At 64.5% G+C, this 25931-nt stretch overlaps 1 protein-coding gene and 1 long non-coding RNA gene across 14 annotated transcripts; one reads left to right on the top strand and one right to left on the bottom strand.

The window, feature by feature from the left end:
- Nucleotides 1-361: 361 nt before the first annotated feature.
- LOC138846652 (uncharacterized) lies at nucleotides 362-9291 on the bottom strand. Of its 2 annotated transcripts, none has more exons than XR_016224617.1 (3): nucleotides 9156-9291; nucleotides 8417-8562; nucleotides 362-858 (listed from the first exon to the last, which is right to left on the bottom strand). It is a non-coding gene; the product is annotated as an uncharacterized LOC138846652 (long non-coding RNA). The 2 variants fall into 2 exon arrangements; XR_016224616.1 differs by lacking the exon at nucleotides 362-858 and adding an exon at nucleotides 7931-8277.
- KASH5 (KASH domain containing 5) lies at nucleotides 652-25635 on the top strand. 12 transcript variants are annotated; one of them, XM_089318943.1, is made up of 21 exons: nucleotides 652-772; nucleotides 869-1240; nucleotides 3181-3315; nucleotides 6291-6395; nucleotides 7258-7444; nucleotides 7860-7924; nucleotides 8957-9023; nucleotides 9219-9380; nucleotides 10614-10731; nucleotides 11028-11078; nucleotides 16929-17006; nucleotides 17270-17326; nucleotides 17586-17645; nucleotides 18086-18156; nucleotides 18264-18351; nucleotides 19133-19255; nucleotides 21501-21559; nucleotides 23362-23410; nucleotides 25058-25104; nucleotides 25190-25300; nucleotides 25399-25630. In XM_089318943.1, exons 3-21 carry the CDS (start codon nucleotides 3273-3275, stop codon nucleotides 25538-25540), a joined length of 1683 nt encoding a protein of 560 aa, XP_089175069.1. In that variant the 5' UTR covers nucleotides 652-772; nucleotides 869-1240; nucleotides 3181-3272; the 3' UTR covers nucleotides 25541-25630. The 12 variants fall into 12 exon arrangements, 9 of the variants coding, with proteins under 9 accessions (XP_089175069.1, XP_089175071.1, XP_089175068.1 ...); XM_089318945.1 differs by lacking the exon at nucleotides 652-772 and having other exon boundaries at nucleotides 858-1240; nucleotides 8960-9023; nucleotides 25399-25632; XM_089318942.1 differs by lacking the exon at nucleotides 652-772 and having other exon boundaries at nucleotides 858-1240.
- The last annotated feature ends 296 nt before the right edge of the window (nucleotides 25636-25931 follow it).

Genomic DNA, 25931 nt, shown 5'->3' with positions numbered 1-25931 from the left:
CCAATTTAGAGAAGCCGAGGTTCAGAGAGGTGAAGTCATTTGCCAAGACCACACAGCAATGGCTGGAGGTTTATCTGATCCCTTGTCTCGTGCACTTCACCACTCCTCATACCACCTGCCAAACAGACTCCTCCCAGCCTTGTAACAAGCCCTTTCTAGTCATCAAAATAATAACCACCAGTTAACACAGAACTCCCAGGAGCACTGGATTGCCACCCAAGGTGCCATCAACGCAACTCCATTCTGGGAGGAAAATTGAGTGGCAGGTGGGTCACTCTGCAAAGGTCATAGCTAGGAAGCATTGGAGCCAAAATTCAGATCCAGGAATGCCGGACTGCGTCACTCCACATGCATGCATTCATTCATTCAACAATTTTTATTTTATCTGAAAGGCAGAGGGAGAGACGGAGACGTCGTCCATCCGCTGGTTCACTCCCCAAATGGCAGCAACTGCCTGGCTGAGCCAGGCTGAACCTGAAGCCTGGAACTGCGCCGGGTCTCCCACATTCCCAGGGGCATCAGCAGGGAGCTGGATCTGAAGCGGCGGCGCAGCCAGGACTGCAGTAGGCGCTTGCATATGGGTGCCCGTGTCCCAGGCTGCGGCTCCACCTGCTGTGCCAGCACCGCCATTTTTCTTTGTAAGGTGGAGGGCGCCAGGGGTGCAGAGCGAGGCCTCTCTGAAGCGACAGCCGGGCGAAACGATGGTCGGATGAGCGACAGCGTGCAGAAGAGGGGTTCCTCCCTGCTCTGGACTGGCCGAGAGGCTGCACAGGTGGGATATCCTTTGCCTCCAGGCTCCTTCTTGGGAGTAACGTAATCTCTCCAGCAAGAAGTCAAGAGTATGCTTAACTCCATCCTCTCCAAAAAGGAATGAATGAGACGGTTAGTTAAAGAAGCCTTCAGGGACCTACAGAAACACAGCGCGACTTGAGCCACGAAAGGGCGCGGAGTGAGAGGGTTGGGGTGAGATGGGCCAGCCATCATTGTGACGGCGCCGACGCCAGGCCGCCTGGCACGAACAGAGGGCAGAAAGGGCACAGCTTGGCGGCTCAGACCGACTTTTCCCTGCTCGGCCCTATTTCATCAACGCTCGGAGCCAACCAGGAGGGACCCGGCGTGCCCGCCCTACAGCCACCAGCGCTAAACCCTGCAGCGGGCCAAGCCACCCTGCCAGCGCGCATGCGCTCGCTCCACAGGGCCGCCGGGGCAGCCCTGCGCATGCGCGACCTCGCCCGCACAGGTAACTGCCCGGAGAGGCGCGCGCCTTCCCCCTGCGCGCGTGCGCCGCGGGCGGGGGCGGGGCGGGGCGGGGCCTGGGCGCGCGCGAGCGCCCCCTGGGCGCAGCCCGTGTGCTCGCTGTTCCGTGGCGGGCGACGCCGGCGCACCCCTTTCCCGCGGTTCGTGCTGGTGACCGTCGGCGGCGCCCTGAGGCTGGAAGAGGACTCCAGGTGCGCCCTGCTTGTGTGGAGATGCCCACAGTAGCCCTGCGGAGCCCCTCCCCGAACCCGCCAGTACCCGGACCTTCCCCGTCCCACTTGAAATCCTGACCAAGACCCACTAGGACATCTTGCGAGGGACGCCTAACAGCCTGTCCGAATCTTCTAGAAGTTCCGTCAGACTTGGCCCTCCGAACCTGTCAGAGCCTCCCTGTCAAAATCCTGTTAGAGGCCGCCGTCGCCCCGGAATCCTCTCAAGCGCACCCCAAATCCTAGCCTGCGAAGCTGCTCCCAGCTCACAGGGCCACACCTCCCCACCTTTGCACCCCCAACTCCCTGACCCACCCCTACCCCCGTGCTGTGAGCCAAGCCCCTGGCAGAGGCTCCCCCTCCGCGCTACCCTTTCCAGAACCTTCTTAAACCGCAGAGGAGGCTGGGAAGGGGAGGGGAAAGACAGGGGGCCTCTCTCCAGCCGGAATCCGGGCGGTGGGCACGGGGCTCGGGGGCTTTGTCCAGGAAGGGTCCTGGAGTTTGCACGGTAAGGGCGGAGGTGGCAGCCAGAGCTGGGAGGCCCTCGAGGGCCCGTGGCCTCCAGGAAGCCTCCCCTGACCCCGAGCGGTAAGGAGAAGGCATGGGCTGTGTGTCCGGGCCTCGGAGGACCGTGGGTCACCCCGAGTGGAAACGGGGGAGCGGCTGGCTTGCACCTAGTGACGCTGAGGGACCCCGAGGCTCGGCTGAGAAAGGTCAAGGGCACGGGGTCCCCCGGAGCCGTGAAGTCACCGTGTCCCAGAGCGGAGGTCGGTCTGGTCCTGGGCTCAGGCTCCTGACTCGATGCAGACCCTGGGGGGCGGGGTGGGGGGCTCCCAGCGTCAGCCCTGCCGGCCCTGGCCATCGCAGGCATCTGGGAGCTGAACCAGCGCATGGGAGGGGGCTCTCCCTTTTGGCCCCACCCCCAGCTCCAGCACACACCCACACTATCGACTTTAGAGGAGGAAAAACGAGTTGAGGAGATGGAATAACCACTCCGTGCCGCTCCAGCCGAGGGGCTACCAGCCAGTGCAGGGGTCCAGGGAGCCCCGGAAGGGCTGAGGCAGGGGAAAGAGGGCCCAAAGGCGCGGGAGAGGCCGGCGGTGCCACACAAGCCAGCACGTGCGTGGCAAGGTGTCAGCTGCACAGGGCCATGTGGGAACCCAGACGCAGCGCCTGGCTCAGCCTGGGGTGGAGACCGGACACGGTTTCCAGAGGGCACAAGGGAGCCAACACAGGAAGGCGAGGCGGGCGTCCCAGGCAGAGGCTCGGCCGTGAGGACAGCTGGGCCGGGAGGGGGGTAAGCAGGGCCTTGTCACCAAGTCCAGCCAGGCTCCGGCCCAGGGTGCTGACGGGCGTGGAAGGCGTCGGTTCGGGGAGGAACGGGTCAGCTCTGGGGCTCTGTGGGGCCGGATTGGTTGGCTGGGGGATGGGGGATGAGTCCAGGCAGGGCAGAGGTGTGGAGAGAAGGGATAGGACTGGGGACTTGGCCGCACAGGAGTCTCCCCAAGGGGAGGCTGGGACCCCCACCCGCGAGGCCCCTTTGATCTCTGCCGCCCACGTGTTGCCAGCCCACACCACCAGTTCATAAAACAGGTTGGAGCTGGAGCCGTGGGTAAAGGCGGGGGTGGCAAACAGGTTCTGAGGACGTGGAGTGGCCGGCGGCGCAGGTGCCTGGTGTCGCTCTGAGAAGGCTTTGCCCTGCTTGTCCCTCCAGGAGCGCTCAGCTGCTAGGCCCCATCCTCTCCCTCCCGGCGAGGGAGGGGGCTGCTAGCTTCTCCAGCAGCCGTGGAGTAGCCAGGGAGGCCCATGGACCTGCCGGAGAGCCGGGCTGGTGGCCCTGCAGCACAAAGTAGGTGGCTGGGCCCCTTTCCGCGCCAGGGGAGCTGGGGGTGAAGGGGCACCAGGCCGAGACTCGGATTTGGGAGCGGTGGCTTGGGGTACCTGAACCTCCGCACGGATGTAGGGTGGGAGGAAGGGAGCAGTGATGGACCGAGCGCCTCCCGTGAGCCCGCCCACCGGTCTGTATCCCTGGGGCGTGTGCTCTGGGGAGGCCAGCTGTCGCCTGTGCCTGTGCTGAGCCCTGGCCAAGAATGCCCTCCCGGTCTGCTGCAGCTCCCCGCCTCCCACGCCCATGGCCACCCTGCTGCCACCGCCAAACCTTAGGGGAAACAGCCGTCTGTCAGCCCTTCCCCGTCACCTCTCCCTCACGGCCCTGACTTCTGCGCCTGCTCAGTCCCTCTCCCCACAGGAGCTCCGCAGGCGACACTTCATTCAGCTGGTCCCTGGTCCCTGGCACAGCACTGCCCCAAAAAATGTGGGCCACATAGGAATTTGTGAATTCCTAGGCTAATCCTAGGATTAGAATTTCCTAGGCTAATCCTCCACCTGCAGCGCCGGCACACCGGGTTCTAGTCCCGGTCGGGGCGCCAGATTCTGTCCCGGTTGCCCCTCTTCCAGGCCAGCTCTCTGCTGTGGTCAGGGAGTGCAGTGGAGGATGGCCCAAGTGCTTGGGCCCTGCACCCCATGGGAGACCAGGAGAAGCACCTGGCTCCTGCCATCGGATCAGCGCGGTGTGCCGGCCGCAGTGCGCCGGCCGTGGCAGCCATTGGAGGGTGAACCAATGGCAAAGGAAGACCTTTCTCTCTGTCTCTCTCTCTCACTGTCCACTCTGCCTGTCAAAAAAAAAATAGTAATAATAGATAGTATTGAGCCTTATAGATCCAAACAGCGTATACAACCAATATGAGAGTGTGCTGAGACAGTCTTTTTTTCCACACAAAATCTTCAAGATCTGGTGTGTACTTTTTTTTTTTTTTAAGATTTATTTTATTTGAAAGAGTTACAGAGAGACAGAGGCTGGTTCACTGGTTCTCTCCCCGAATGGCCACAATGGCCAGAGCTGAGCTGATCCGAAGCCAGGAGCCAGGAGCTTCTTCCGGGTCTCCCACGCAGGTGCAGGGACCCAAGGACCTGGGCCATCCTCCACTGCTTTCCCAGGCCACAGCAGAGAACGATTGGAAGTGGAGCAGCCGGGTCTCGAACCGGCGCCCATATGGGATGCCGGCACTGGAGGCGGAGGCCCAGCCCGCTGTGCCACGCTGCAGGCCCCGGTGTGTACTTTAGCAGAGCGTCTCAGTTCACATGGAGTCCACGTGCTCAGGAGCGCGCGTAGCCAGTGGCTGCCCTGTTGGTTCCCACTGCTGAATAAATAGGTGGGCGCAGACCGCACAGCCGGCTCCAGGGGGAAGGCGGTGGGCGGCCCGGGGAAGCTTGTCTGCCAGGCAGGAGAGCGCGGTCTTATGGGCGAGGAGGCCTCCCCCGTGGTGGGCCCAGGCCAGCGAGAGAAGCAAGGCCACTCCCTCCGCTCCCTGGGCACCCAGCAGCACAGCCTGCGTCTTTCCCAAGGCCCAGGCCTGAACACTGGCTTCAGGATGCTTTCCGGGCGGCGCCAAGGCCAGTGCCGAGGTGCGGGACGCAGTGCCGGCCGACCAGTTAGGGGCGCCCCCGAAACGTCACCTGCACCAGCAGAGGGCGTGCAGCCACCGGCAACCTCCAAGCAGGGACCGAGCCAGCTCCAGGAAGCTCGCGAAGGGAAGGGAGGGACACGCCCAGGAGGAGAGATGGAGATGGGGAAGATGTGGGGGGTGGGGGGAGCCGGCCCAAGGACAGAGAGCCGCCCCGAGAAACACGAAACACGGAGATGAGAGAGGAAAGATAGGATACAAAGGGGGAGACGCAGCAGGGGGAGGCTGAGAGCCAGGGAGAGGGAGACAGACGCGGAGAGAACAGGAGAGCAGTGACAGCCTCCTGAAGGGACGGGAAAGGCGTGCCCCCAGAGCCGGCACAGCCTAGGGCTGCACAGCTCCAGGCTTGGCCGTCCCTGGTGGGCGGCCCTCGGCGAGCTAGCGGCTGCCCCAGCTGTCCACGGCCGGAGCAGAGTCTGGAAGGTCAGTTCCGGCCCTGGAGAGAGTGGGCCAGCCCCACAGCCCCTGGGCCCGAGGTCTCCGTGGATGTGATAGCGCATCTATTGAGCACCGGCTGCATACAGGCACAGTGCTCAGGTGTCTACACAGACCCTGGGAGACCCGTGAGTGGGTTCCTTCCCAGATACAGAGCTAACCCCCCCCAGCCCTGGAGAGAGGGGTGGCCCTGCCCACCCCACCCCCTTTTTATCCAGGAGAGAAACTGGCGCTCCAAAAGGAGAAGCCATTTGTCTACAGATGCGCAGATGGGCTCCACGCCCAGCTCAGTCTGACACAGCGATGCGGCTCCTGGCTGCTCCCGCTCCCCTGCCAGGACCACCCTCTCTCCCCGCATCTCAGGCCCCTGGCCGTGGGCTCTGTGCGAGGCCAGCCTCGCTTCTGTCCGCAGGGCGTCGTGAGGTGGGGACAGACCTGGTCCCCAGGGCGGGCTGGGAGGCCGGAGATGCAGCGGTCGACATCGATCCATGCTGCCCACACTGTATCGGATTGTTCCTGGCTCCCGCCCCCCTTCACCCTTGGGTCCTCCCAGAATCCTCTCCTCTTTGTCCTTCCCCACCCCAGCCCCCTTCTGTGCGCATTCGGGGAGTCTGGAGAGGAGAAGCAGTGTCAGTGTTCACTGTCTGGGGGCTGAGCCACCGGGGTTAGACAGCGGGGGGACCTCCTGGCCTGCAAGACAGGACCTGCCAGGGGCCGTGACTCGGAGACTCTCGTCCCCCACCTCCTGCCGTCCCCCACCGGCCCCAGCTCCAGGTGGCTGAGTGGACTCCCTTCCCTGTGCAGAGCCCGGCGGCCGAGGGCCAGGCTCCTGCTCGCTGCAGAGCTGGGCCTCCTGTCTCCTCAGGTTACCCCTGGGAGCAGCCTGAGGAGCTGAGCCCGGGCATGCTGCTCAGCCTAGAGGAGCAAATACTCAACTCCACATTCGAAGCCTGTGACCCCCAGAGCACAGGTGGGAGGGACCGGAGGGCAGGGCTGGGGAGGCAGTGCGGGGGGTGCTGGGAACTGGAGGGGCGAGAGGGGACGAGGCTGGGGACCCTTCGGAGGCTCCTGCAAGAGCGAAGCAGGTGACTGTCCAGAGCTTTGGGATGGAACTGGGCGAGGTGGTGGAGGTCCCTGAGGCTGAGGGGAACTTGGGGGGTGCTGACGGAAGGGGGTCTGGGGGGCCTGGGACGGAGGAGGGAGGCAAGTGTGCACGCCAGCACCGGCCCTCGTCGCCGTCCTCCCTGGTGGACCCTGTGCGGTCAGGAGGGCTGGGCCCCACTTCCAGGTGAAAATGTTGACTCAGGAGAGGAAGGGACTTGCCCAAGGTGTTGCCCCAGGCTCTGGGCAGAGTGCCACACGACCCGAGCCCCCGGGCTCTGGGGCAGAGTGCCACACGACCCGAGCCCCCGGGCTCTGGGCAGAGTGCCACACGACCCGAGCCCCCGGGCTCTGGGGCAGAGTGCCACACGACCCGAGCCCCCGGGCTCTGTGCAGAGTGCCACACGACCCGAGCCCCCGGGCTCTGGGGCAGAGTGCCACACGACCCGAGCCCCCGGGCTCTGGGCAGAGTGCCACACGACCCGAGCCCCCGGGCTCTGGGGCAGAGGTGCCACACGACCCGAGCCCCCAGGCTCTGGGGCAGAGTGCCACACGACCCGAGCCCCCAGGCTCTGGGGCAGAGTGTCACACGACCCAAGCCCCCAGGCTCTGGGGCAGAGTGCCACACGACCCGAGCCCCCAGGCTCTGGGGCAGAGTGTCACATGACCGAGCCACTGCCCGTCCCCACCCACCACCTGCCCCTGACTCCCTCGTGACATGCTCTGTCCAGGCACTGTGGCTGTGGCCCACGTGCTGGCCTACCTGGAGGCGGTGACGGGCCGGGGTCCCCAGGATGAGCGCCTGCAAACATTGGCCCAAAGCCTGGACCCCAGTGGGGAGGGCTCTGGGGCCACCGTGGACTTGGACACCTTCCTGGTGGTCATGCGGGACTGGATCGCTGCCTGTCAGCTGCATGGGTGAGTGCCCACACCTCCGCTCCCTGGGGAAGTCCTGAGGTCTGACTGCCTGCCTGCTTGCTGCGGCCAGCACCACTCAGGCCAGGGACCCACTGTGGTTGGAACGAGACTGAGGGGATGGAGTTGGAGGGAGTATGTCAGGGGTCTGAGGACAAAACGCCTCAGCAGAGGAGGAGGAAGGGGCCTGGAAGCAGAAATAAAGGGGACTGGCAGGGCCCCCCCAACCCCAGACCCAGCCCTAGCCCCTCCCGCTTTCCCATCTGGGCCCGGGCTCTGGCCATCTGGCCTCAACTTCCTCCCCGTGGCGCCCACTCTCACCTGACCCAGGCCCCTCCTCCACCCCACAATCCCCTGCTGGCTCAGGTCGGGATTCGGAGTGCTGTGGGGGGCTCTAAGCCTCGTGCCTTTGATTCAGGGGATTAGAGCTGGAAGAGGGGCCCGCCTCCGAGGGAGTCCTGACCTCTCAGCAGCTGCCATCTGGTGAGACGCTATATATAGCACAAAGCAGGCAGACCCGGGTCGGAGCGCGGGACTCCCGCCTGGGGCGAGCAGGGCACAGGGTGCCCCCCGGGCCGCTGCGCTAGACAGGAGCTGAGCGCCTCTGTGATGCCCCCTCACGCTCCCCAGAGCTCGAGGGGGAGGGGGGCTGTTTTTCCCCCGAGGGGGATTATTTGCAACTTCTCTGCCCAACACCAGCCCTATCATAGAGCCTGCAGGGCCCTGCCCCCCCCTTCCTGCTCCCTCACCCTCGGGCCCTCCATGCTGCAGTGCCTCACCTGCCCAGCAGGGGCCTTGGCGCACCCTGTTGTCTTCTTCATCCATCCTCCACGGCCCTGCAGAGGGAGAGCCCCGGCTGCCCCAGGCAAAGCCCCTCGCTCACCCCTCACAGCCCTCCCCGCCTTGCCCTGGAGCGCCTGGCCACGGGGAAGTGTGCTGGTCGCCTGCCCTGCCCCGTCAGGCTGGTTGGCTCACCATGGCGTCCCCAGGGCCGCAGGCACACTGGTGGTCTGTGATGCAGTGGTCCAGCTCTGGCCGTCCGGCCTTCCCAGGACAAAACCAAACCTGCAGCTTCCTTGACTTTCTCTTCAACCTCCTGCGGCAGGCCTGGGGGCTGGGGGCTGGGGGCCAGGGGGAGGCTGATGAGGGGGTGGGACAAGGCCAGGAGGAGAGGGTGAGACTGGGGGGGACTGGGCGGGACAGAGAAGAGGGGTGGCAGAGAGGCAGAGGATGGGCAGGAAGCCGGGACTGGGAGCCAGGCCAGCCTCGTGGCTGGTGGGTGGGGGGTGAAGGGAGAGGAGTGGGTTTGGGGAAGTTGAGGCACTGCCCAGTGTTAATAGTAGGGAATGAGGGAGGTTGGGGTTCCCTGGGAGGTCCAGCCGACCTCCAGGTGGAGAGGAGCAAGAGGCCTTTGTAGTGGGTCTGACCGCCGCCCGGGGAGCCCGCGTGAGCTGAGCCCAGGGCTCCTGGACACCGAGGTCACAGGGAGCCAGCGCCTCTCGTCTCCTTCCCCAGAAGGCCTGGAAGCTGAGGAGCCGGCCAACCTGGAGAGCTTCGGCGGCGAAGACCCCAGAGCTGAGCTGTACCTACCCTCCCTCAGCCCCTCCTGCCCCAGCCCGGCGCCCTCCTACCCACGGGGGGGCGTGGGGGGGGGCAAAGAATCTGTCCTGTTCCCTTCTCCACTAGAGCCGGTTGCCCCCAGCACAGCGCCTACCTGGGCCTGGGGAAGGAGGCAGGGGCTGTGGGCAGTGACCCGGCCCCTGCCCCGCCGCCGCAGGCCCGCCACCGCCGACCTGCTGAGCAGCCTGGAGGACCTGGAGCTCAGCAACCGGCGCCTGGCCGGGGAGAACGCCAAGCTCCAGCGCAGCGTGGAGACGGCCGAGGAGGGCTCGGCGCGCCTGGGGGAGGAGATCCTGGTCCTGCGCAGGCAGCTGCGCAGGTGCCGCGGCTCGGCTCGGGCTGCGCTCCCGCCCCGCCCCCCCCCCGCGTCCCCCCGCGTCCCCCCCACCGCGTCCCCCCCGCGCCCCACCCCCGCGTCCCCCCGCGTCCCCCCCGCGCCCCCCCACCGCCCCCCCACCGCGTCCCGCCCCGCGCCCCACCCCCGCGTCCCCCCCCCGCGTCCCCCCCGCGCCCCCCCCACCGCGTCCCCCCGCGTCCCCCCCGCGCCCCCCCACCGCGTCCCCCCCCCCGCGTCCCCCCGCGTCCCCCCCGCGCCCCACCCCCGCGTCCCCCCCGCGCCCCCCCACCGCGTCCCGCCCCGCGCCCCACCCCCGCGTCCCCCCCCCGCGTCCCCCCGCGTCCCCTTCCCCAGTCTCGCCCCACTTTTTCTTTCATTTCTCTCTGTTCTTTCTCTGTGCTCTGTCATTCTTTTTTTTTTTAATGAGACTTAAAAGTTTTTTTATTTATTTTCATTTTTTAAAAAAATATTTATTTATTTGAAAGGCAGAGTCAAAGAGAGAGAAAGAGATTTTTCCATCCGTAGGTTCACTCCCCAAATGGCTGCAGTGGCCAAGCCTGTGCCAGGCCAAAGCCAGCAGCTCAGAGCTGCTCTAGGTCTTTTCACGTGGGTGCAGGGGCCCAAGCACTTGGGCCGTCGTCTTCTGTTTTCCCGAGTGCATTAGCAGGGAGCGGGATCAGAAGTGGAGCCATCATGACACAAATTGGCTCCCATATGGAAAGCCACCATCACAGGCAGCTGCTTGGCCCACTGTGCCACAACACCAGTCCCTCATTTTCTATTTGAAAGGGAAACCAACAGATGTAGAGATGGGTTCCTTCCACTGACCACTCCCCCAGATGCCCATGAAGTCAGGAACCAGCCCGGCCAGAGCCTGGGGCCTGGGACTCAATCCAAGTCCTTGATGCACCGCTGTGCCTCTAGGGGCACATTGAGGGAACCTGGAGCTGGAGGCAGGTGTGCAGTGTGGGGCGGAGCCACCTCGAGCGGTGCGTTAGCCGCGTGCCAAGTGCTCGCCCCATTGTCATTCTTGGTGTCAGCCCTGGTGCCCAGGGTAAGGCCTCGGTCTGCTCCAGCGCTTCCCTCCCTCCCTGTGTCTCCGCCACACCTCCCTCAGCCGGGCTTTCTGTCGCTTCTGGCTCTGTGAGCGGAACATCTCTGGCCATCTCTGCCTTGCTCTGGCTCACAGAGCCCCCCCCCCCCCCCCCCGCCCAGCACCCAGCAGGCTCTGCAGTGCGCCAAGGCCGTGGATGAGGAGCTGGAGGACCTGAAGACCCTGGCCAAGAGCCTGGAGGAACAGAATCGCAGGCTTCTGGCCCAGGCCCGGCAGACGGTGGGTTCTGGCCTGGGGGGCGGGGGAGGTGCCCTCTCCTTCCCTGGTGTGAGAGCAGTGGGGCTCTCACTGACTGTGGAGCGGGGAGCACAGAGGGCTCCCAGCTTCCTCCTTCCAGGCCGCTCACCCCAGACTTTCCCTCAGGTCTATTTGCCATCCCTCAAGTGGCCGGAGGGCTCCGTCCCCCAGCCTGTTCTCACACTCAGGCCCTGGTGTGTTCCCAGGGGGTGGCAGAAGGGCAGTTCGGGGCCAGGGAGGAGGAGTGGAACCTTTGTCCTCTCTCTGGGGCTGGGCAGGAAAAGGAGCAGCAGCACCTGGCGGCCGAGGTGGAAACTCTTCAGGAGGAGGTGAGCTGAGACCAGCGCCTGCCCCGCCCTGCTGGGGGAGACCGCAGAAGGAGCCCCGCGAGGTCGCTGTGTGACACAGTGTGAGAGCTGCCCTGGCGGGCCTGTGGGCCTGTGTCCTCGCCTGGGAGGGTGCGCGGGGTGAGGTGAGGTTTCAGCTGGAGCAGCCGTGTAAAGCCCTGGCCGTGAGGTGGGACACGGAAGCTCTGCTCACTGACATCATCTGTATCTTGCTATCTATCTGTATCTTGGCATTTTTCATAACTTTTTTGAGAGCTCCCATCCGCTGGTTCACTCCCCAGATGCTCAGAACAGCCCCCAGGTGGGGCAGCAGCTGAGCCTGGGCTCCCACGTGGTGGCAGGAACCCTGTTACCTGAGCCGTACCTGCTGCCCTCTAGGGTCTGCAGCAGCAGGTGTTGGAGTCGGTGCAGAGCCAGGCATCAAACCCACGCACTCCTGAGTGGGCTGCTGGCATCTCTGCCCCTACCCAAGTGCCCACCTTGATACGTATGTGTGTGTGTGCGTATTTGAAAGGCAAAGTAACAGAGACAAAGGGACCTTCCATCTGCTGCCCTCAACAGCCAGGGTTGGGCCAGGCCAAGGCCGGGAGCTGAGAACTCCATCCAGGTCTCCCATGTAAATAGCAGGGACCCCCGGCACTTGGGCCGTCACCACTGCCTCCCCCATAGAATCCCTTCCTGCACATTGGCAGGAAGCTGGATCTGAACCTGGCACTGTGATGTGGGATGCAGGCGTCCCAGGCACCCAGTGTATCGGTACTCTTTATGGTGAAAAGAACGTAGGCTTTGAAATCAGCCCCGAGTTTAAACCCCATCCCTGCTGTTCACGTGGCAGGCAGCACCGGCTGCTCCCCGCCAAGTCCGAGTCTTATTCTCTGAAGAACTGGAGAGCAGGGTTCCTGTTCTTCGGAGTTGTGGGGGTTAACTGGCAGCATTTTGCCCAGGCCCCAGCTCAGCTTCTCAACTCCAGTCCTTTCTGGCTGAGAGAGAAAACAGTGTCTTAGTTCTTTCACATTGAAACGGAAACTCACCAATGGAGACAAACTCCGCGCCACCTGCCCCGGCCCACCCCTGCCTGACGGCGGCATCGGCGTGGCGGGAGGCCCATGCGTCATCCTCCGGCCGCAGGAGCCTGCGGGGCCTTGCTCAGCGTCTGTCCTTTCTGCTGCTCACAAAATTGATGTTCCTGGCCCCATCTGGCTGGGCCCTCGTCACCGCCGCATGCTGGTGTCTGCGGGGAGGCCGGCTCCGCCTGCGGATCGCTGGCCACAGCGTCTCCGTCTCCACCACGTCTGCTGGCAGCCCCTCACCTGGGCCTGGAGCACGTCTGGCTGCTTTGCCTCACGGGCCCTCCCTGCCTCGGTTCCTCGTCAGACATTTCTCTGCTGTCCATCGCACGTCTTGGGGTCCTGAGCCCCAGCTGGCGGCGCTCCTCTGAGGTCCCCAGACTTCTCAGGGGCTCCGCCGTTCTCCGGCATCCACCGCGGTCGCCCCTTGCGGCCCAGCTGGGCCCAGGGGTGGCTCCGGGCCCGTTCACAGTCTGTCGCTGTCTGCTCCGACTCTCCTGTACCCCTCTCTCAGCTCTACTGACTTCTGCCCAGACCCCTGCGTCTCCCCAGATCTGCGTCCTGCTCTCCCCTTAGCCTTCCACGTAGCAATCCAAAAATACTCTCTCTCCCTGTTCTTCGTGAACGCCCGCCCTGTGGCGCAGTGGGAGTCTCCCGGCAGGACGGCGCCGCAGTGGGCCACGCGGAGTGATCAGAGAGGGACAGTCTATGCCAGGACGCCTCTTTAGGAACAAGGGGAAACTCGCCGGCAGACCTCCTCCCCTGCAGCTCGCCGGCATCCAGCCCCTGGCGTGGGCCTCGCGGCCTCTAACAGCCCAGGAAGCTCAACACCGAGGGAGAGGACGCCTCACCCTGCAGGACGGCTGTTGCCGCAGCGAGAGGCCCTGAAAGCAGCCGTGTCCGGGTTGGCTTGTCTTCCCGCGGCCCCGTGGTCACAGGCGGCCGCGGGAGCTCCCACTCGGAGCGGGAGGCCATGGGCATGGGCACCGGCAGGCGCTCTCCTGACTCTTCCTTGGAGGAAAGCTTTCCCAGAAGCCCCTCCGCCCTCCCCGCGGACCTCTCCTGTCTCACCGGCTGGCACCGGATCACAGAACGCCCCAGCCCAGCAGAGGGCCAGGAGAGGCCTGCCCCAGCCTCTGGAATGGAGACAAGCAAACGAGAAAGGGAGAGTGGCTGCTGGCTGAGCTCCCGAATCCTCCGGGATTGTTGCTTCACCCCAGCCTGGGGCTGGGACCCGCCTCCCTCAGACGCAGGCAGCGGATGCCCAGAGGAACCAAGGCGTGAGGGGGAGCGGCAGCTGGGTCTGTCCCGGCGCTCGATAGCGAGCTATTCTCGGTGCCCTCGCTGCCGCTGGAGATGGAGAGCTCACGTTACAGGAGGATAGTGCTGGAGTAACAGGACTCGGAGCTCGGAGCTCGAAGGCCCAGGCCGCCTTCCTCGCCTTCCTCGGAGACCGCGGCCCTGGCTCGGGTTACTGCAGGAGGGGGCGGGAGCAGCTGAGTAACTGCTCCCTGCCGAGCGGCCCAGGCTCGGGCCCAGATCCCTACCAGGTGGACAGATGTTGACACAGCACTCCTGCCCGTCCTTTGCCCGCCCTTCACCTGGCAGCCCAGGCCCGCTGAGACCAAGGAGGAGCTCGACGCGGAGCAGGCTGGCGCGGGGAGGAGTGGCCTTGGCCTCCCCTGGGTGCCTGGAGGAGGGGTGTGGTGGAAGGGCACATGGCCCCCAGTGACGGCCTCGCTTCCAAACTCACGGCAGCGTGGCCTCAGCCTTTGGTGCCCAGAGGGCTCGGGCGTGTTCCTCTGGGGTCTCACCGGCTGTTTTCCCAGACAACGTCCCTGTCTGGAGATTCAGGCGCCCACAGTGGCCAGGCCGGAGGCCTCAGCATCGCCTCCCGTGTTGTGCACCTGCTAGTCCGGAGCGCCCTGTGGCCGTGTGAAGCCAGTCCCCTTCCCGGCCCTGTTCTCCCCCAGGGCTGCGTCTGGCATTGAGGAGGGTCTGAGGTTCTGAATGCAGGATCTGGAATCACGCGTGCTGGGGTCTGGATCCACGTGCTCACCGTGCAGCCTTGGCCACGTTTCTTAGCCTGTGCTCAGTGTCCTCTGTGCGGTTGAGGGTGGTGATTCTGTGAGTAGTTAGGACGGCGGGCACGGCGCCTCCGGGAAGTCTTCTCGCCAAAAAGTCAAACCGGGGTCTGGGCGAGCCCCTAGGTCGCTCAGTCGCAGGAAGTAATGACGAAGAAAAGTCACTGTGAGATGGAAAGAAATGGAACCCTTCAGCCGAAAGCAGTGGAGGGCCTTCTGCGGGTCCTCACTGAACAAACCAAACGTGCAGAGACATCTGTGAGATAGTCACACCAGAAAGCTCAAGGTACGGGATGAGGCGAAGACGTTGTCGATCCCCACGATGCTGATACTGGAAGTGGCTTTTACTCAAGGAAGCGAGTCCTCAAACAGATCAGTGCCGAGGGACTGCAGCGGAAGTGGGTGGCTGGGATGTGCTTCATAATAATCGAGTCGGGGCCTGCATTTAGCCTAGACCGCGTCAGGGGCCGGCGTTGTGGCCTAGCGGGTAAAGCTGCCCCCTACGACGCCCGCATTCCATATAAGTACCGGTTCATGTCCCAGCTGCTCCACCTCTCATCCAGCTCCCTGCTATGACCTGGGAAACCAATAGAAGATGCCCAGGTGTTTGGGCCCTGCTTCCCATGTGAGAGACCCGGATGAAGCTCCTGGCTCCTGGCTTTGATTTGGCTCAGCCCTGGCTGTGGTGGCCATCTGGGGAAGTGAACCAGCAGATGGAAGAGCTCTTTCTTTCTCTGTCTCTTCTCTCTGTAACTCTGACTTTCAAATAAATAAACAGGTATTTTTAAACAGACACCAGTTCAGGTGCCCGCATCCCTGGGTTGGATGCCAGCTCTGGCTCCTGACTCCAGCTTCCTGCTCCTGCAGGCAGTGACAACGGTTCCAGTCACTGAGTTTCCAGCACCCACTGGAGACGTGCGTTGAGTTTCCTGCGCCCTGCCTCAGCCTGACCCGACCCAGCCTTTGTGGGCATTTGGGGAGTGAGCGAGCCGGCAGATGGGAGCGCTTTGGCTCTCTCTGTGTCTGTCTCTTTGCCTCTCAAATAAGTAAATAAAGTTTTAAATAAGCAGGGCAGGCCTTTGGTTTAATGGTTAAGGTGCCACTTGGGACGCTGCATCCCGTCTCAGAGCCCCTGGGTTCAGGTCTCCCCGACGGCTCCTACTTCCAGCCCCTGCTAGTGCGCACCCTGGGCCAGTGCGGGGATCCCGGCCGCCCCAGGCTGAGTTGCTGGCTCACTTCAGCCTGGCCTGCTGTAGCTGCTGCAGGCGTCTGCGGAGTGACTCAGCGGCTGGATCTTCGTCCCTGTGTCTCTGCCTCCAGATAAACAGGAGTAATATGAAATAAAATTCTCATGTAGATACTTGTGTACACATATGCATGAGGGGGTTCAAAAAGCTCATGGATGGCCGGCGCCGTGGCTCAATAGGCTAATCCTCCACCTTGCGGCGCCGGCACACCGGGTTCTAGTCCCGGTCGGGGCGCCGGATTCTGTCCCGGTTGCCCCTCTTCCAGGCCAGCTCTCTGCTGTGGCCCGGGAGTGCAGTGGAGGATGGCCCAAGTGCTTGGGCCCTGCACCCCATGGGAGACCAGGAAAAGCACCTGGCTCCTGGCTCCTGCCATCGGATCAGCACGGTGCGCCGGCTGCAGCGGCGGCCATTGGAGGGTGAACCAACGGCAAAGGAAGACCTTTCTCTCTCTGTCTCTCTCTCTCACTGTCCACTCTGCCTGTCAAAAAAAAAAAAAAAAAAAAAAGCTCATGGAAATGAGAATTATGAGGAATGCATAGATCTCAAACATTGTTCACACCAAACTAAACAACTTTATATAAAAACCTTGAGAGATCCTGTCTTCAGCCCACTCCCCTGGTGCTTGAAGTGGTCTTACCCAAGCCAAGGGCTAGGAACCCAACCCCGGGCTCCCAGGCGGGTGCCAGGAGCCCGGTTACTCGAGCTGTCCGTGCTGCCTCCCAGAGTCTGCACCGCAGGAAGCCTGAGGCAGGGAGCAAACCCAGGAAGCAAATGTCTTAACGGGTGGCATCTTAACCACTGGGCCAAGTGCCCGCCCCAAACTGGTACAAACTGGGAATTCCATCTTCCCGTGAACACGTCGGAGACCCCTCGTGCTTGTACACCATCTATCAAGCATTTGATGTTTGCCAGGAAAACACACTGGCTGTTTTACGCTCATCAACATGTAGGTACTGGAGCTACCACCAGTGTGACCGGGGCCAGCCTGCTGGACTTCTCTGCGCCCGAGTTATCTTTTAAAATGGGGGATAAAGAGGCCGGCGCTGTGGCATAGTAGGCTAAGCCTCCACCTGTGGTGCCAGCCTCCCACAGGGGCACCAATTCTAGTCCCGGCTGCTCTTCCAATCCAGCCCTCTGCTGTGGCCTGGAAAAGCAGTACAGGATGGCCCAAGTCCTTGGGCCCCTGCACCCGCGTGGGAGACCCGGAGGAAGCTCCTGGCTCCTGGCTTTAGGTCTGCCCGGCTCCAGCCGTTGCAGTCATTTGAGAAGTGAACCAGCAAATGGAAGATCTCTCTTTGTCTCAGTTTCTCCCTCTCTCTGTAACTCTGCCTTTTAAATAAATAAATAAATCTAAAAACAAACAAACAAACAGCCAGGGCCCCTCTAGGAAGGTTGCACTCGCGTTCGGCAGATGCCAGAGGCCCTTTCTTCCAGAACGGGAAGCTGCTGGCCGAGCGGGACGGAGTGAAGAGGAGGAGTGAGGAGCTGGCCACGGAGAAGGACGCTTTGAAGGTGCTGCCCCGCCCTGGCGCCTGGCACCTCCCCAGCATCCCCGGGCCGTTTGCACCACCTCGGGTTTCAGCCACCACGGCTGCCGAGAGCAAGGGTCTTCCATAGCGCTCCAGCCGGCAGGCCGGTGAGGCCGCCCACAGGGCTCGGTTGAGACCCCTGTGGTGGTGGCTGACGGCCAGGGATGCTGCGGGAGGGCGGGGCTGGGGAGGGCAGGGCTGAGGGGAGTCCCAGAGGCCAGACAGACACGGGCTCTTCCCTGGCAGCGGCAGCTCTACGAGTGTGAACGCCTCATTTGCCAACGAGACGCCGTCCTCTCCGAGGTGAGGGGCCGGGGAGGGGGATGGGTTGCCCGCCTTGGTCACCTGCCTGGTCCGTCGCAGTCGGGCGAGGGACGTCCTGCCTGGGTCTGAGCCCGGCTCCCCCGGGGTCCCAGATGTGGCCCTGCAGGCTGAGGAATCCCTCTGCCTGTGCTGTCCTCAGGCCCTAGCCTGTCCCCTCAGTGCCCTGCCAGTGCCCAGCAGTAGCAGCTCCCCTGCCTCTGGGCAGTGGGCCCTGCTTACGGGCTTTGGGCTCCCGCAGCGCACGAGCCACGCGGAGAGCCTGGCCAAGACCTTGGAGGAGTACAGGACGACGACCCAGGTAACGGGCTGCCCTCGCTCTCTCCGTGCAGGGTCTGGACTCGCTGCCCCTCCTGGGGCCTCTCTGCCTCCAGGTCTTCTGCACCCGCCGAGTCACTGTTCTCCCGCTCGACCCTCTCTGTGCCTGTTCTCCTTCTTCCTGCTCCTTCCCTCCCTGCCTCTGCGCCCTGTGCCTCTCTGGCTCCCGTTCAGCGTCAGCCTCCCTGGGCGACTCCTTGCTGGGTGGCTGTGGGCAGCCAGTCTGTTGCCGGCTGTGTCTCTGCCTGGGCCGCCTCTGCATTGCCCTGTCTGCAGTTCCCCTGTGCACCCCGGCCATCAGGCTCTGGCTCCCTTCCCGCAGCTCCCAGGCACCTGCTGGGGGGGAACCTGGAAGAGGAACCTGGCAGTGGGGGGAGGCGGGGGAGAACGGAGCCAGGTGTCCCCCCACCGCCTCCTTTGCAGGAACTGAGGCTGGAGATCTCGCACCTAGAGCAGCAGCTGAGTCAGAGCCACGAGGCGGAGGGGCCGGATGAGTGAGTGGAACGCGAACGGGAGGAGGCGGGAGGGAGCCCAGCGTGGCTGACTGGCGGGCGGCAGGCGTCTGGAGCAGCCTTCTCCCCTCCCCCGACTGTGTGGTCAGTCTGCTCCCAGGGGCCCAGGGGAGAGGACTGGACTGGACCGCGCCGCTGCCTCCGTCGCTGGGCCTGGAGATCGAGGCCATCCAGCAGGTGGGTTTAGCAGCTTCGGAAAACACCGGCGGCCACCAAGGCAGAAATTCCAGACATCTCCCCGCCTGGCCCCTCGCACAGGCCTGGCCTGTGGCCCCAGAGCTCTGGGCAGCTGGCCTCGGGGAGCCCCTCGTCTTGCGGCACCCCGGTCTCTGCGCTCTCCTCACTCTTACCCTCACGTCTCTGCCCCAAGCTGCGGCCAGCAGAGGCCCATCTCTGACCCGGATCTGCCTCACCCTGCCCTGTCCCTACTCCCCAGCAGTGGCCATCTTTTTTTTTTTTTTTTTTAAGATGTATTTATTTATTTGAAAGTCAGAGTTACACAGAGAAGGCAAAGCGCAGAGACAGGTCCTCCGTCCACTGGTTCACTCTCCAAATGGCTGCAATGGCTCGAGTTGAGCCAGTCCAAAGCCAGGACCCAGGATCCACTTCTTCCGGGTCTTCCACGCAGGTGCAGGGGCCCAAGCACTTGGGCCATCTTCTACTGCTTTCCCAGGCCATAGCAGAGAGCTGGATGGAAAGTGGAGCAGCTGGGACTCAAACAGGCACCCAACATGGGATACCGGCACTGCAGGCGGCGGCTTTACCTGCTACGCCACAGCGCCGGCCCCATGGCCATATTTCTCTCAGTTCATCTCTGACCCAGTCCTTGGTCCTGGCACCACGCCCTCCCCTGCTCTGCTTCTTCCCCTCCCCAGGCCTGGGCCTGTGTGCACCTCCTACGTCGTCTCCTGCCCTGGCCTGGCCCTCCCTCACTTCGGAACCGACTTATGCTCCCCAGAAACAGGAAGCGGCGGCCGCGGACCTCTGCAGCCCCCTGTGTGGGGTGCGGCCGTGGGAGGAAGCCATGAGTTGGATGGAAGAGGACGCTGGGTTTCCACCTGAAGCCCCACCCGGGGACCCGGTGAGCGCCGAGCGGGGCTGGGGCACAGCAGTCCAGCGGCTGGGAAAGGGGCCCCCGGGGCCAGCCCTTTGCCCACACCTCTGCCTGCTCCCCTTCAATGAGCAAATGCTGGCTGAGGGCGCGCATGAGGGCCACCTCGCCCAGGGCCTCGCCTGCCCGGGAGGCAGACACGAGCAAGGCACCAGACCAAGGCGCTGTGGCTGCTTTTGGGAAAATCCTGTCAGGAATAAACTTATATCAACAAGAAACGATCCACTCAAGGATCCACCTTATTCAGATCTGTGCACACCCTCAGGGTGGGCTGAGTGTGAGGCACTGTCAAGGAAACCTCAGGGCCGGCGCCACAGCTCACTAGGCTAATCCTCCGCTTTGCGGCGCCGGCACACCGGGTTCTAGTCCCGGTCGGGGCGCCGGATTCTGTCCCGGTTGCCCCTCTTCCAGGCCAGCTCTCTGCTGTGGCCCGGGAAGGCAGTGGAGGATGGCCCAAGTGCTTGGGCCCTGCACCCCATGGGAGACCAGGAGAAGTACCTGGCTCCTGCCATCAGATCAGCATGGTGCGCCGGCCGTAGCGGCCATTTGGGGGGTGAACCAGTGGAAAAGGAAGACCTTTCTCTCTCTCTCTCTCTCTCTCTCACTGTCCACTCTGCCTGTCACATAAATAAAAAAAGAAAGAAGCCTCAGCCGGCCCCGTGAGCCCTTGAGCTCAGCCCCAGCCCCTGCCGTGCGACTCAGTGTCCACTGAGACCCGAGCGAGCATCGTGTCAGACGAGCCCTTCTCTGTGCTCGCTCTCCTCCACCTGAGAGGCAGAGTGCGAGAGGGCGAGACGGAGGTCTTCCATCCGCTGGGTCACTCCCCAGACGCGGGCAGAGCAGCCAGGAGCTCCATCCAGGGCTCCCACATGGGTGGCAGCGACCCAAGCACTCGAGCCGTCACCTGCTGCTCCCCAGGGAGCGCGTGAGCGGGAAGCTGGATCAGAAGCGGAGCAGCTGGGAGTGCAGCCCGCACTCTGACATGGAGTGCCGGCAGCCTAACCCGCCGCACCTCTGCACCTGCCCCTAAGAGTCCTCTCTTAAAGAAAAATTGTGGACAGCTCTGCAAACAGCACTGTGTCACCACGAGGACACCACTGTGTCCTCCGTCCCTAGAGGGCAAACGCACTCCTCTGGGTCGCGAGACACCCAGTTTCTCTCTGCCAGCAGCGCTTGTTTGCTTTCTCCTTGAACCCTCCCAGGACGTGTGTGAGGCAGACGCCCTCACCCCTCTCCCTCTCCCTGGGAGAAACAGAGAGATCACGCGTCCCTGTCGCTTAGCACTGGGGGAGCACTGCCCCCCCCCCCCGCCCGCCCAGGCCGTGTCAGGTAGACTTTCTGTGGCTTTTCTGCCTCGATGTCTCCGGTGCCCCCCGAGGGACGACCTGTGAGAGGCCAGACTGACCTGGGCCTCGGTGCCGTTTGCACGGGGCGCAGGGGGTACAGAGCTGAGTCACGGAGCCGGGCCTTCGTGCCCAGGGTCTGATGGGGGATTGTGCTTCTCTCTGTAGAACCCCAGGTTGTGAACAGCACCGGGTAGGGTCGGTTCTGGGCGTAGAAAGATCCCTCTGGGACCACGAAAGGGGCCAGAAGGGATGGAGTTGAGCCTGGTCATCGTCCCAGGATGGAGAAAGTAGAGCGGGCAGGAAGAATCGAGGTCGGAGGACAGGGCTGCGGACAGACAGGCTGCTGGGGGTCACGGGGAGGGCGGCAGAGGAAGCTGCTGGCCTCGCGCCCTCCGGGATGTGACGCCCGAGGGACATCCAGGGGCTACCTGCAGGCAGGGGGCGCGGTTAGAAAACAGTGGCGAGTGGGTCCCTGTGGCCGAGGCGTCTCCAGACAAAACCAGCACCTGGTCCTTCGGGGGAGCGGGGGGGACCAGCCCAGGATCGGGAGCCCGGGTGGGGAAGGGGTCGGACAGGAAACTCCTGGGGGCCCAGGCCAGTGTGGGAGATGTGTGGGACGTCCCGGGGCACTGGGGCTTGGGGGACCTGGCCCCGGGCCCTGCTGCAGGGTCTTGGTAGAGTTGAGGACAACCAGTGGGTCTGGCTTCTGCCCCCAGCGGCTGACAAAGAGGAAGGTGGTGTGTGTGTGCCCAGGGACCTTTTGTGTGTGGGGTCTGGAATCAGGGCGAGCAGGCACTGTTAGGGCAGGAGCCCATGGCGCGAGGTTCGCCTGGGAAGAGAGGGGAGACCTGACCCTCTCGTTTCCACAGAGGAGCCGCCGGGGAGAGCCAGTGAGCTCTGGAGAAGGACCGCAGGAGCCGGCCGTGTGGTGAGGAGCTTGGTGCCCGCTGGGCCATCCCCCGCCTCAGAGTGACGCTCACGGCTCAGCTGAGAGTGCAGGAGAAGGAGCGACGACGAGGCAGCGCTGGCCCGGCCCGGACCCTTCCTGAGGAGCTGTGACCTGAGCCCGCCGCTGGGGGAGGCTCCTGGAGAGGCCACGCCTGGGCGGGGCGCTGCGGGCTCTGAGCAGGGAGACCGGGCCGCTCAGCTCCCTCAGCCCCCAGTGTGTCTGCAGTGTCCTGGGACCCGGGGCCAGGGAGACCACGCAGGGCACGCGGCCTGAGTTCAGATCGCAGCTGGGCTCCTCAGCAGTGGGGCTGGTGTGCGAGACGGGCTGTGAGACCCCAGCCCTGGCACTGTGCAGTGGTTGTGAGGCCGTGTGCAGGCCTCCAGGACGCAGGAGGCACTGGGTGTCTGCGCCGCCCTCCTCCCGAGCCCCGGCCCCGGAGCCGCTGCTTTCCTGCCGAGCCTCCCTCTCCCCTGTCAGGCCGGGCTGCAGCAAATAATGAGGCTGCCTTCCGCGGCCTGTAATTGGACTTGGTCTGGAAGAGCGGCGGTGGGGCGGGCTGGGGCCTCTGCACCCATGACCTACTCCTGCGTCACCAGGGAACGGAGGGCAGAGGGGCCGAGCAGCCGCGGGGGCGAGGGCTGGGGCCGGTTCAGCTTTGGAGGCCGGGGTGAGAGGTGGTGGCCCCTGAGGTGGCCGGGGGTGAGCGCCCGGCCGTGCGTGCAGGTGGAGGCTGACTGCCCCCATGGGAGACGCCCCAGGGGTCCGCACAGCTGCGATGTGACCAGGCAGAGGCTGGGGGCCCACACTGGATCCCTGGCGGGGTGGAGGGTGAAGGCAGCGATGCACCCCCAGCGGGAGCCGGGGCTGGGGCTGGGCTGTGGGCGATGCGCTGCAGGCCGGACCGGCCAGTGGAGCAGCTTCTGGCTCCCCAGGGGGTGTTCTGGCTGTGCAGCTTGAGGCCGGCGTCCCGCAGGGGTGTTTCCGGGAATCTGGGAGCCTGGGAGGGCCAGCAGCCAGGGGTCTGCACATCTTAAAGAAAGGGTGTGAGAGGGGGTGGAGTCTGGGGTGGGGGGGTCTGAGCTGGGTCCCCTAGAAGACCCCGTAAGACAGACTCTGACCCAGTAGGCGGGGGGGGGGGGGGGGGCAGCCGCACCGGCCTGGTCTGGGAGAGCTGGGAGTCCCTGGGCATCGGGGGTGGGGAGGGCAGCCGCACCGGCCTGGTCTGGGAGAGAGGGGGTCCCTGGGCATCGGGGGGTGGGGGAGGGCAGGCGCACCGGCCTGGTCTGGGAGAGCCGGGGGTCCCTGGGCATCGGAGGGTGGGGGAGGGCAGGCGCACCGGCCTGGTCTGGGAGAGCTGGGGGTCCCTGGGCATCGGGGGGTGGGGAGGGCAGGCGCACCGGCCTGGTCTGGGAGAGAGGGGGTCCCTGGGCATCGGGGGGTGGGGAGGGCAGCCGCACCGGCCTGGTCTGGGAGAGAGGGGGTCCCTGGGCATCGGGGGGTGGGGAGGGCAGCCGCACCGGCCTGGTCTGGGAGAGCTGGGGGTCCCTGGGCATCGGCTGGGGAAGCCAGGCTCCTGCTGAGGGGGCTTTTGCTTTGGGGAGTCACAGGCTGCTTTGAGAATGTGGTAGAAATTTCCCCCAGAACGCACATGCAGGGCCCCCCAGGGCTGCCCCTGGAGCCCAGGCTCTGCTGAGTCCCTGCTCTGAAGGCCCCTCCCCCACCCCGTCTCAGGCAGAGGGGGAAGGGGAGGGGATGCATGTTGCAATTTTGTTGGCCCCCAGGTTGCCCAGAAGCGAGGAGGAAGAGGAGGCGGTGGAGAGCCGGGTCACGGTAGGCAGTCCCCGGCACCCTTCCCGTCCTCGGCCACGCCAGGCCCAGGAAGCTGACGCGGTAGCCTCGCCCGTCCCTCACCCCCACTCTTCCGGAGCAGAGAGAAAAATCGTTTGGCCGAGAAATAACAAGGCCCTTGCTGTTGCTAATGAGAGTGGATGGTGAGCCGGGGGGAGGCCTGGAAGCCAGTGGGCGGCCTGCGTGTTCCCAGGGGACCCCCCAGCCCCACACACTGGGCTGCACAGACGCAACTGCACCCCCGGATTGCATAAACGACACGCACACGCACCCACACACAGGGGAAGGGGCTGGCCCTCCTCAGCTGGCCTCAGAGCCCGCCTGGGGGCAGAGCGCCGGCCACTCCCCTGCCCGGAGGCTCCAGCTGTGAGGCCGACAGGAAGGGGGACGAGCCAGGTGAGGAGCCTGTGGGTGCTCCGCCCCGAGGGAGGCAGGTGCCGGCTGTGGTTTCTGCCTGACCCTGCCAGACCCTGGTGGGCATGTGGGCACGTGGGCCTCTCAGGTCCCAACTGTCCAAGATGGCTGCCCTTGAGCTTAGCCTGCCCCGACTCCGCCTGTGCCGCACTCCCTTCCCTGAGGCGGGCTCCACCCCAGCGTCCCCGCAGCTTGCAGGAGGCGGACACGGGCTCAGTTCCACCCCATACAGGACCTGGTTCCACTGGCACAGGGGTGGCAGTGTGGAGATAGTGGTTGAGATTGGTGTTCTAAGGGCTTTTGGTTAATAATTGTATTCGTTAGAGACAACTCCCACCCACTAGTGACTCCCCAAGTGTCTACAGCAGCCTTAGCCGAGGCTGAAGCCAGGAGCTGGGAACTCCATCCAGGTCTCCCACGTGGGCGGCAGGGACCGAGTACTTGAGCCAGGCCCGGTGCATCCCAGGGTGTGCGTTAGCAGGAAGCTGAAATTGGGAACGGAGCTGGGATTCAAACCCAGGCACTGCCGGGTCGGGGCAGGGCAAGCGGTGATTCAGCCGCTGTGCCAAAGGCCTGCCCGCCGTGCCCGCCTGTCGTTATTACCATCACTGTGGTCCCCATCATCCGCGGAGCCCTCCCGGAGAGACAGGGCGGAGCAGCGGCCAAGGGGCCAGGCCTGGCCCCTGGAGGAATCCTGGGGCTTCGGTTAGAGCGCCTGCCAGCTCTGGCACAGGCAGGGTCAGGACTGAGGGGCCCTCGCTGCCCCGAGCCCGGCACAGGGACGGCCCGTGGAGGACCAGGTCTGCCCCCGGGCCCTGGCCCCTTCTGGACTGAGGCGGGAGCGTGCTCACCGTGTGCCAGGCCCTCTTCGGAGCCGTCTTCTCCCTTTTTCTCGTTTGCTTGCTTGCTTGTGTGGGGCTTTTGTTTGTTCTTTGGTTTCTTACTTTTTGCCTGCTGGTCGCTCACTTAGTCTCCGCGTTCACCCTGCGACGCGGGGACTGTCGCCATCATCCCTGGCTGGCACACGGGGAGGGTGAGCCTGGACAGGTGGTGACACGAGGGGACCCAGCGGGGGCTGGCAGAGCAGGGGGTCCCGGAGAAGCTGCACCCGTCCGTGCTCTGCCGCCTTCTCTGTCCCCTCCTGTCCAACGGGCTGGCCTGACGGCCTCTCCCAGCCCAGGGCCTGGGCCTCAGCTGTGTCCTCTGTCTTCCCAGGCTGCTGCCCCTGTCTCCGGAGACTTCCCAGGAAGCCCTGCTGAGAGGTAACACAGCCGACCCCTGAGGCTGGGGAGGGGCTTGGGGCACAGAAGAGGCCGGGTTTAGATGCCCGCCCCTCTCTCTGGCCAGCAGCCCTGCCGAGCCAGGACTCCAGCAAGCCCTGGTGCCTGTGATAAAGGAGCTGGTCCCAGACAGGAGGCAGCCCCGGGGCCAGCTCTGCCTGCGCCCCCAGCAGCTCAGGTGCGCCCCACACACCTCAGGAGGCGGGAGGCGGTCAGACAGGGGAGACCGGCTGCTCTCCTGGGGCCCACCTGAGCCCTCTCTCGCCTCCCCGCCAGGGTTGCCCGGCACCCGCGGGTCCCAGCCCCGGCCGTGGGGCTGCTGCTGCTGCTGCTGCTCTCAGTCCTGCTGCTGGTGCAGTCCCCGGCCCCCACGTGGCCCCACCTCCAGCTCTGCTACCTCCAGCCCCCTCCAGTGTGAGGCCCCCAGGGCTGTCTCTGTCACGCCCTGTTGGTCAGTTCACCCCAAATACAGTTGGGGACCCCGTCCCTGTTCTGTTTGCATGTGAAGTCTCTTGGTTGTTAATGTTGGGACTGATCCTTTACAACAGCAGGACGCAGCCCATGAGGGCCCGTGAGGCCTCCCCCGAGGGCTCCTTCCTCACCAAGCGCGTGTGGAGGGAGGAGGGCGGCTGTGGGCCGGGGCCGGGGCCGGGGTCTCCAGGTTCTCCCGGCCTCCCCGGTGCTTCAGAGACGCGAGGAGGCCAGCACACACCCTTCTTTTCACAAGGCTTCTCAGGGCTGCTGGCGGGCCGTCCTAGCTGCAAGGGAGGCTGGGATACCAAGTAGGACCAGGTAGGCCCCTGCCAGGG

The sequence above is a fragment of the Oryctolagus cuniculus genome, chromosome 18 (assembly GCF_051225735.1).
Source record: "Oryctolagus cuniculus isolate XC-2025 breed Fujian yellow rabbit chromosome 18, ASM5122573v1, whole genome shotgun sequence".
NCBI lineage: Eukaryota > Metazoa > Chordata > Mammalia > Lagomorpha > Leporidae > Oryctolagus > Oryctolagus cuniculus.
The sequence above is the reverse complement of the archived record's forward strand: the minus strand, read 5'-3'. Positions and strand labels throughout refer to the sequence as shown.